The 11,670-nt window shown below is 36.4% G+C and overlaps 1 protein-coding gene across 1 annotated transcript in view; it reads right to left on the minus strand.

Annotated features, from left to right (window-relative positions):
* Positions 1-11,670, minus strand: part of RSBN1L (round spermatid basic protein 1 like) — an 82,476-nt gene that overhangs the window by 30,666 nt on the left and 40,140 nt on the right. The window contains exon 2 of the mRNA XM_017523137.2: positions 4,971-5,087. Coding sequence (XP_017378626.1) covers positions 4,971-5,087 — 117 coding nt within the window. The remainder of the gene's footprint in view (positions 1-4,970; positions 5,088-11,670) is intronic.

Here is an 11,670-nt window from a genome sequence, read left to right on the forward strand (position 1 = left end):
AGACGGAGCCAAGGCAATGATATAGGGCTAGGAGTTGCTGCAAATATAGATTAACAAGTTCAGGGGTCCCACTGATTCTACATTACGGTGAGTTATAGAATTATTTCATTATATATTATAATGTAATAATAATAGAAATAAAGTATACAATTAATGTAATGCCCTTGAATCATCCCAAAGCCATCCCCTATCCATCCATGGAAAAACTGTCTTGCACAAAATTGGTCACTGGTATGAGTAAGGTTTGGGACCACTGCATTAAAGACAACTCTTACATCCTTTCCTTCATGTTGCTTTCCCTCATTTCTCAAGTTCTTCACTCCTAACTCATATATTATAAAAGTTACATGTTTCACTCATAGGATACTTATATACCGTATGTCTGTCAACACTGTATGAGTGAAACAAATAACCTTTATATTAACTTAGAGTGAAATGATACCTCTTTTTCCATCATTACACCCCTGATAGTATCTAGCATATTGCTAAACAAGAACACTTGAAGTATGAATTAAAAAATCTATCTCACTAACAGACTACATAAGGCTTATAGTTTTTTCCCTTATCTTCCTTTCAGTCAAGTTTTTGCACATATGACTACCACTAAATTCTGGCCCTGAAAACAACAAAAACTATCTCAAGTTGCTAGCATTCTATAAAAGTGAAGTTTAATGTTAAGAAATTATCTGTAATAATTCATAAAAGTGATAATTCATAAGTGTGCAATGAAGAACAATGTAGTATCCTAAGAACCAAAACCAGAAACGTGTCAATGTTATTCATTACATAGGTATATGAAGTCATAAAAGGCAAAGTGTTAATTTCTCAGAGTCTATCTGTAAGCGGCTGACATATATTTGAATGTTATCAAAATCAGACTTGCTGCCTAGGTATAAATTATCAAAACATCATATTTAGTTAATTAATATCTTAAAAACAACAAAATTAGCCAGGCATGGTTGCATGTCCCTGTAGTCCCAGCTACTCAGGAGGCTGAGGCAGGAGAATCGTTTGAACCCAGGAAGCAGAGGTTGTAGTGAACCCAGACTGTACCACTGCACTCCAGACTTGGTGTCACAGTAAAACTCCATCTCAAAAAAAAAAAAGTAAAGTAAAATGTTGTTGGGAGACCCTCCCCAAAGTCACAGACAAATGCACATGGCAGACCACACACAAAGAGCACCACAGATGTACACATGTATAGAGTCAGAGCCAGAGACAGAGTGCCAGACTGGGAGTGAAGGAATCAGAAACAGAGATGCAGATATACTTAGAGCCAGAGAAAAAAAATACATTCACAGAGACAGAAAGAAGCACATACAGAAACAAAGACAGCATGAGTTGTTAATGGCTAATTACGGGGGGGAAAAAAAAAAACCTTTTAAAATCATAAATTCACTGGCTTGATTCTACCACTAACTTTCGTATACTTTCTGTATTAATAAAGTGAAAAACAAAAGTTACTCAGAAAAATTGGATCTGATTTCCTATCTGATATGGGAATTTATATATATATTTATGAATTTTATATATTTATTATAGAATTTATAATTTGTATCTATCTTTCTCTCCCCCCTCCATTATGCATAGGGAAAAAAAAGTAATAATTAGCTTAGTTAATTTCAACTTTTGGTCTCTGGGGAATGACTTTGCTTCTTTTGCACTACAATGCTGTCACTCTTCCAGCCATGATTTACCTGCCTATGACCTTTAGTACACTACCAATAACTTTGAACACTGACTTCTTTTAACTTCCATTCTAACTGCTCACCAGCAAACTTCTTTAAAATGCTATAATGATAAACATTTGTTCTCAAAAATACTATAATCATAACACATATTCTCACACTTTATCATTAATAAACAACACAAAAATGCCTGGAACATATTACATATGATCAGAAAAAGCAATTGGTGAACTTTAGTATAAAATGATGAAACCCACTAAATAAGCTTTATTTCAAACTTATTTGTTCCTTTAAACTATTTTGAAAACAGAAAATAATCCAACTTTCTTAGCGAATAAACCTTTGTAAGATTTTTACATTAACAAAAAACTTTATCGTGTATATGATTTTGTATATATTTCTAGTTAAAAAAAAAAAAAAGTGACACAATTTTTTTTTTTAAGTCCAAGTCTCGCTCTGTCATCCAGGCTGGAGTGCAGTGGTGCAATCTCAGCCACAGCTTCTGCCTCCTGGGTTCAGGCGATTCTCCTACCTCTGCCTTGCAAGTAGCTGAGATTACAGGTGAGCGCCACCATGCCTCGCTAATTTTTGTATTTTTAGTAGAGATGGGGTTTCACTAGGTTGGCCAGGCTGGTCTCAAACTCCTGGCCTGAAGTGACCCACCCAACTCGGCCTCCCAAAGTGCTGGGGTTACAGGCGTGAGCCACCACACCCGGCCTACCTGACACAATTTTTAAGAAAAACTTGGAGGAAATGAATTGGTATGGAATAGTTAGCATCTATTTTAGATTCAAATGCCATCATCCATCAATACCTGTGTATACCACAGCTTACAATATTATTTTTATAAGAAAAAAATTATAAGGATAGAATAAAAGTTGGAGGCCACAAAGAAAAAAGCGGAACACAGTAGTAAATGCAAGTATATTTGCCCCCAGCAAACTAAATGATTTGTTGCTCCAAGTCACCAACAACAAAAGATGCCTTTCCCCACCGTCACCACAGGCTCACTTGGGAAATGGCCCCACATACTAAGCAAATTCTTTTTGGTAGATAGTAACAACACATAACACTCAGTGCTTTCAATGAGACAAGCACTGTTTTCCAAATGAATCATGTGTTTATTCGCGTAATACCTATGTACTACACACTGAGGAGAGGAGATAGTTTGGTTTTGTTGCTTTTTAATCACAAAGTTAGTCTTTCATACATGGTTACAAGAAAGATTCACATCTACTTACTGCGTACCTGTGAGCCAGATACTATACTTGGCACTTATCTCATACTTTCCCTCACTTAATCTTGGTAACACTGTTTAAGGCAGTAATTAAATTATTACTTACCTCCATTGAGAATACATTTTCCCTAAATTTTTCCATGGTCATCCCAGAAGTCACAAATTAATTTCCACATCTATCTCATTCTTTTACCCTAATCATCACTAGTTTAACTCAGTTCAAAATATCACCTAAATTTTTGTCTACTTCAAAGTTAATACTTTGAAAAAAAAGAAGTCTTAAATTTTAGGCTGTTTTAAATTTTATTTCCATGTATAATCTCTGGATCCACATTATTCACATTATGTTAGGAATCCAGTATTCAATCAAGAACGTATGAGGCTTTCATAAAATATTTCTAAAATACATTCCTTCTCAGTGACAGAATTTATAGCATCGTATTTTCAAATGAATAAGAAAACAACTATTTGATTAAACCAGGGGAAAAAAGGGCCATTTGACTAAACAAGGTTAAAGTTAAGTAGACTTTTTTCTTTTTTAATTGAGACTGAGTCTTGCTCTATCGCCCAGGCTAGAGTACAGTGGCATGATTTCAGCTCACTGTAACCGCCGCCTCCCAGGTTCGAGCAATTCTTGTGCCTCAGCCTCCCAAGTAGCTGGTATTACAGGTACCCATCACCATCCCCAGCTAATTTTTATATTTTTAGTACAGACAGGGTTTCACCATGTTGGTCAGGCTGGTCTCAAACTCCTGACTTTAAGTGATCTGCCCACCTCGGCCTCCCAAAATGCTGGGATTACAGGAGTTAGCCACTGCATCTGGACTTAAGTAGACTTTTCAAGCATTCATCAGTAGCTGCTGTACAGAAATAGTGTGATTATATTCAATTCCTGCCCCAAAGGCTTACAATCTAACTAGACAACACAGATACAATACACTGGCAAAAGAAACAGAACGAAAGGACCATGAGCATTAACTAAGCAGCCATCAACTTAAGCTCTGATGTATTTCTTCAAGGTTGAAAGAATATCATAGAAAATAAAGTTCTCACATGTAGAAAACAGACAACGAACATCTGAAAACATGACAAAGCATGCAATGAAAATACAGAATCTAATACTCTTTATCCTAAAGAATATAAACTACCAGTTATTTTGTTACATATGTAGTGCTGTGGTCTTTCCCCACCTAAGCAAATATAAAGACTTACCAATAATTTAGTTCATTATGAAATTAATCAAGGTCAACATGTTCTGATCATCAAATGTCAACTTGATAGGACTAGTGAATTTGCTAGCTAGTGAATCCGCTAATTGTCTAGCAATGAAATTCCACTGATTCTTCTTACCTTGACATCTGAGTGAATTTAAGACTATCCTTACATCTATTCTACCGCAAATTCTCTCTTTACAAGTTGAGGCTTATTGATAGGATTTGTAGTATACTTATTACCCAATCACCTACCCCCAAAATTCTTCTCCCCACCCACCCTCATATAAAAACAGCAAATGAATGCAATTGTAATAAACAACTGTAACAGAGAAAAAGAAAATAAAACAAAGATATTCTTAAACATATAAGAAACATATCCCTTCTGATTTAGCTCAGAACAAAATGTTCCCTCTAAATCCTAGACTATGATATGGTGATCACAGTCAAATATTTTTAAGAAAATCACTTCCTTCACTATCCTTTATCATATTAAAAATTGCTTTGGCGAGTTTTCTAAATTTCTTCCTTTTAATTTAGGTTATCTAAATATGAGTAAAACCAGTAATGTAAACATAGAATTAGATAACTTATTTTTAAATAATTTAAGAAATTAAATTTAATTAATAAAACATTAACTTTTTAATGGCTCACTAAATATACTATAAGACATGTTACCACACAGATTAGAATGCTCCATTGTTACACTTACTTTTCATTACTGCTTATTCTCCACAAAATTCAGCACCAAATAACATTTATTTTATTCACTTAGCCAATACAGACACTGAACAGTACAATAAAGTAGAACTAAAATCACTAAATAAAACTTACTTTTCAGCAAAATCTTTACTTCTCCATTCTCTTTCTTGATCTCATTCATTATTTTATGTTTCTTTTTCTCCCTCTCTTTTTCTTTGTCTCTCTCTTTAATTTTGTCTTTGATTTTATCTGGAAGACAAAGGAAATATTTAAAACAAAAAAATTACTTTTTTTTTTTTTTTTTATGAGACGGAGTTTCACTCATGTTACCCAGGCTGGAGTGCAATGGCGCGAGCTCGGCTCACCGCAACCTCCGCCTCCTGGGTTCAGGCAATTCTCCTGCCTCAGCCTCCTGAGTAGCTGGGATAACAGGCACGCACCACCATGCCCAGCTAATTTTTTGTATTTTTAGTAGAGACGGGGTTTCACCATGTTGACCAGGATGGTCTCGATCTCTTGACCTCGTGATCCACCCGCCTCGGCCTCCCAAAGTGCTGGGATTACAGGCTTGAGCCACCGCGCCCGGCCAAAATTACAATTTTTTAAATCTGCACAAACTATAGGTAAATATCTAGAATTACAATGCACAAATAAAATCAGAATGAGGAACAAATATGCCTTTTCTTTTTCCTCTCAGGTTTTGAGGAATATTTCTAAATTTCCTTCCTTACTGAATATGAAATACATATTGTGAAAATTTATCACTATACATATCAATCTAAGTATTCTTCATTTACTTCATGTCAACAAAAATATTAAATTTATTTCAAATCACTCAACTAACTTTAGTTGAAGCGACAGCTACAGTGGAAAAGTGCTACTGTTGAAATTGAGCAACTATGGATGAGTAACGTAACAGAAAAACTACTTGATCTCAGTTTCCTAATCTGTAAGATGGTAACTGATACCTTCCTCATATGGTTACTATATGGATTAAATGAAAAAGGTGTAAAATGACTACATACATACAAGACAAGATGTTGGTTCCCTTACTCTTGGCTCCTTTCAGAAACAGTATGACTCAATATGACTACTTGGTGATACTGTAATATTTAAACAAAGGGCTTAATAACTCTAGGGATCATTCAGTTGCATTCTAAAAATTCAAGCAAAATATCTGATATCCTGTTAAATTATTCTTTGTTCAAATGACTTCCTATGCACCCAGCAAAGAACAAAATATAGAGAAGGATATAAAAATAGTAACATAAACCTTTGCCCTCAAAAAGCTTATTATTGATTACAAAACCAAGATGGAAGTACACAAGAACTGTGAAATATCCAGGAATATAGTAGAGATTATACAGTATACATGCATAATGCATAGTCTCTTAAAAATCACTCCTTACTTTCCTTTCTATAAATACTACCATAACCCAGGTTCTAATCATGTAATGATTAGATTACTGTCTATATAAGTACTGTCCTGATCTAGACAGTAAACTAAATCTGAATTGATAAACAATTTTATTAATTCTAATAAAACCTTTACTTAACCCAAAAGGTCCGAAACATCATAGTTTTAACATGGAACTGGTATTTTTAAATTGTGAGATATTTAACGTTTTTTCCTAAGATTTCAAAATCTAATGTGTATTTACATATATGACACATCTCAATTTGAAACTAGTTCCACTTTAAGTGTTTAATAGTCACACGAAACTAGTGGCTACCATACTGAATAGCACAAGTCTAGACAATTTTTTTGAAATAAATTTTCAAAAAATTAGATCCACGTAATTAATAAACGTTTTTAAACTTCATTCTTTAATAATAATATACAAATTAAAAGACAATATTTTCACCTATAAAACTGACGAAGTGGTTTTTTTGTTTTCTTTTTTTAAGTGAAAACACTCCAAGCATATGAGAGCACAGCAAACACAAACAGGAATTCATTAACTCAACAAATATGTAGCCTAAGAAAAATGTTAGGGATATGGGGTGAATAAAGTCCTTATCTGTTCCCATATAACTTAACTTCTGGAATAGATTAAAGTGTTCCCACATTTCTGACTGGTTTGTTACTCTATTTTCTGCTGTTAAAGTCCTTGAAATCCTGTCACAGGCTGCCATCCAGCTATACAATTTTACTCCAGGCCAGGCACAGTGGCCGACATCTATAATCCCAGCACTTTGGGAAGCCAAGGTCCGTGGATCACCTCAGGTCAGGAGTTCAAGACCAGCGTGGCCAATATGGGGAAACCTCATCTCTACTAAAAACATAAAAATTAGCTGGGCATGTTGGCAGGTGCCTGTAATCCCAGCTACTTGGGAGGCTGAAGCAGGAGAATCGCTTGAACCTGAGAGGCACAGATGCAGTGAGCCGAGATGGTGCCACTGCACTCCAGCCTGGGTGGCAAAGTGAGACATGATCTTCAGGAGAAAAAAATAAAAGTTACTCCAAATAGCTGGAGCTTAGACACATTATATAAGATAATATTTCCTAAGCAACAAAACTTTTAACAAGATGAACTATTTATGTTATCACTTAAAATTACAACTGAAGAAAACAGTCACCTAAAATATCTCCAAATTTCTTTTTCCAAACATTCATGTTATTCTTATCAACTTTAAAGTATTTTAATAACTATTAAACTTTATTAAAGTATAACAGTAACGCAGTAAAATGAAGATACTTATGAAACAGCACTCCAAAATCCTTCTGTGTTCTCTTCCAGTCTTTATACAGCATCCTGAAAGGTACTCACAATCCTGACTTGTAACCATACAGGTTAAAGTAACTATAAACTTTTTTTTTCTTTTCAGACAGAGTCTTGCTCTGTGGCCCAGGCTGGGGTGCAGTGGCACGATCTCAGCTTATTGCAACCTTCACCTACTGGGTTCAAGCAATTCTCCTGCCTGAGCCACCATGTAGCTGGGATTGCAGGTGCATGCCATTGCACTTGGCTAATTTTTTTATTTTTAGTAGAGATGAGGTTTCACCACGTTGGCCAGGCTGGTCTTGAACTCCTGATCTCAAGTGATCTGCACACCCTGGTATCCCAAAGTACTGGGTTTACAGGAGTGAGCCACCACGCTCAGCCAACAACTCTAAACTTTTAATGGCATATATTCACGATATAAGCCTACCACAATCACAAAACATAAATATTTTTCAGAATAAAATTAAACTAGCTTCTAGGGAAATAAAATTATCATACACTATGACTCAATTATTTTTAAACGTTAGAAATATACATGCATTACAAAAACAAACTGAAAGATAACCCAAAGTATTAAAAGGCATTATTTAAAATTATTTAATTATTAAATATTTAATATATTTAATTTATTTAACATTTAAAATTCCACTATTTAAGGTGGAAATTTTCTAAGATTCTGCAATGGACCATATTAGTTTTATAACACAGGAAAAGGAATCTTGGAATATGAACTCAGGTGTATTAAATAATTCAAGTACAGCTGAAGTCATTATATGAAAAACATCTATAGAAACAATGGCATAGCCAAGACAGGAGAGTTATGGACAACATAAGCACAGTTACCCCCCTCGACATCAAAACAGCCTCAAAAACACAAGAAATCCTATCTATATATAAACAAAGGGCATTTTTTGTGACATCACTTCTTTCCTTGACCCACACACCTATCTTGCTCTCACTTCTCATCCTTTCAACCTTTCACCCTTCTTAGAATTTTTCCACTTTTTTGCAGAGCCTATCCTTTTTCAAATTCCAATCATTTTCTTCTTTACTTTTTCCTTAATTGAGACAGGGTCTCACTATGTTGCTTAAGTTAGTCTCGAACTCCTGGGCTCAAACAATCCTCCTGCCTTGGCCTCTCAAAGTGCTGGAATTATAGGCATACGCCATCAAGCCCACCCCAAAATCCAACCTTAAATGCCTCCATTAAACTTCCTATAATCATGTGACATGGCACAGCTAAGATAAACTGAGATGCCTACAAACTCAGGAGACCTAGGTTCAAGGTTATGCTCTACAACCTTGATAACTGATAAAACTTTCAGATCTCCAGATACAGCTGTAAAATGGAGTTTGTGTAAAGATTAAATAGAAAATACATACCAAAGCAGTTTGTAAAGATACAAGCCTTACAAATATAGAATAATATCTATGCCTATTTACCTATAATATTGGTACCCATAATACCAAAAAAAGAAATTCTGGCCATAATTCAGACCACTGTATATAAAATCAAATCTGACACTAACGTATCATAGTATATGCCTTTTAAAACTGGCCGGGCATGGTGACTCACACCTGTAATCTCAACACTACGGTAGGCCGAGGCAAGCAGATCACCTGAGGTCAGGAGTTCCAGACCAGTATATACAACATGGTGAAATGCCATTTCTATAAAAAATACAAAAATGAGCCAGGCGTGGTGGCATGTGCCTGTAATCCCAGCTACTCGGTAGGCTGAGGCAGGAGAAACACTTGAACCCAAGAGGCAGAGGCTGCAGTGAGCAGAGATCGAGTCACTGCACTCCAACATGAGCAACAGAGCAAGACTCTGTCTCAAAAAATAATAGTAATAATAAAAGCCACTTCTAGGCCAGAGGCGGTGGCTCATGCCTGTAATCCCAGCACTTTGGGAAGCCAGGGAGGATGAGGTCATGAGTTTGAAACCAGCCTGGCCAACATGGTGAAACCCCCTTTCTACTAAAAATACAAAAAATTTGCCAGGCATGGTGGTGGGTGCCTATAGTGCCAGCTACCTGGGAGGCTGAGGCAGAGGAATTGCTGGAACCCAGGAGGCGAAGGATGCAGTGACCTGAGATGGCACCACTGCACTCTAGCCTGGGTGACAAGAGTGAGACTCTGTCACAAAAACAAACAAAAACAAAAAGAAAAAGCCACTTCTAGATCTTTACACATAGAAGTGGTAAGATGGAAAACAGTGCCCTAGCATCACTGTTTACTATAATACATTACTCCTAACAGACTAGAATTCTTATTCAGTTTTTAATTTCTTTCTGTGACCAAGAATTTGTATGGTTTTATCCTTCATAGTCTAATTTCAGGCTTAGAAAAAATTCGTAACTGACCTCATCACAATTCTCAGAATAAAAGAATTCTGCCACCATAAAAGCAAGGAACCATCTGTTTGAAAAATCGAACTAAATAGAAGGATTACACATTTTATTTAAAAATAAAAAGAGAAATCATGACTACGTGTCATTGGCAAAAAGAATACACAAATAGATCAATGGAACAAAATAGGGAGTCCATAAATAGATCCACTTAAATACAATCAACTTATCTTTGACAAAGGAGTAATGGCTATATAATAGAGATAAAACAGTCTTTTCAACGAACGGTAATGGAACAACTGGATATCCACATACAAAAAAAAAAAAAATCTAATTTAGGACAGGTGGTATGTGCTAGAAAATAACACAGAAGAAAATCTAGATGACGAAGGATTTTGGCAATGACTTTTTAGATTCAGCGCCAAAGGCACAATAGATTAAAGATGTATCTAATTAAAGGGTTATTATCCAAAAAAAGATAACTCTTAAAACTCACTAATAAGAAAACAAATAATTAAAAATGGACCAGGCTGGGCACAGTGGCTCAAGCCTGTAATCCCAGCACTTTGGAAGACTGAGGCAGGCGGACTGCTGGAGCTCAGGAGCTCAAGACCAGTCTGGGCAACATGACGAAACCCCATCTCTACTACAAGTACAAAAATTAGCTGGGCACAATGGGGGCATGCCTATAGTCTCAGCTACTCGGGAGGTTGAGGTGGGAGGTTTAGGTGGGAGAATCACTTGAGCCGGAAGGCAGAGGTTGCTGGGAGTCAAGATTGTGCCACTGTACTCAAGCCTGGATGAACAAATGAGACCCTGTCCCCCTCCTCCCATAAAAAGTACCAAAGACCTTAACAGACCCCTCACCAAAGAAGATACGCAGGTGGCAAATAAGCATATTACAAGATGCTCCACACCTGAGGTCATCAGGGAAACACAAATGAAAACAACAATGAGATGCCACTACACACTTATTAGAATTACCAAAATCCAGAACACTGACACTGACAACACCAAATGCGCAAAAATACAGTGCAAGAGGAACCTGCTGCTGGTGGGAATGTAAAATGGTATAGCCACTCTGGAAGGCTATTTAGCAGTTTATTACAAAACTAAACATACTCTTATCATATGTTCCAGCAATCACAGTCTTTGGTATTTATCTAAAGGAGCTGAAAACTTATTTTCTACACAAAAATCTTTACAACAATATTTATAGCAGGTTTACTCATAGTTCACAAAACTTGGAAGCAACCATGATGTCCTTTAGGTAGGTAAATAAACTGGTACATTCAGACAATGGAATATTCTCCAGCACTAAAAAGAAATGAGCTATCAAGCCATCCAAAGACATGGAAGAAATGTAAACGCATACTAAGTAAAAGAAACAGTGTGAAAAGGCTACATAATGTATGCTTCTAACCATATGATGTTCTGGAAAAAGCAAAACTATGGAGACTTTAAATAAAAAGATCAGTCATTGCCCGGGCATAATGGGAAGGGAGGGATAAACAGGCAAAGCATAGAGGATTTTTCGGACAGTTAAAATACTCTGTACAGCCGGGCGCGGTGGCTCAAGCCTGTAATCCCAGCACTTTGGGAGGCCGAGGCGGGTGGATCACGAGGTCAAGAGATCAAGACCGTCCTGGTCAACATGGTGAAACCCCGTCTCTACTAAAAATACAAAACATTAGCTGGGCATGGTGGCGCGTGCCTGTAATCCCAGCTACTCAGGAGGCTGAGGCAGGAGAATTG

Source organism: Cebus imitator, unplaced genomic scaffold, assembly GCF_001604975.1.
Source record: "Cebus imitator isolate Cc_AM_T3 unplaced genomic scaffold, Cebus_imitator-1.0 Scaffold26, whole genome shotgun sequence".
Lineage (NCBI taxonomy): Eukaryota > Metazoa > Chordata > Mammalia > Primates > Cebidae > Cebus > Cebus imitator.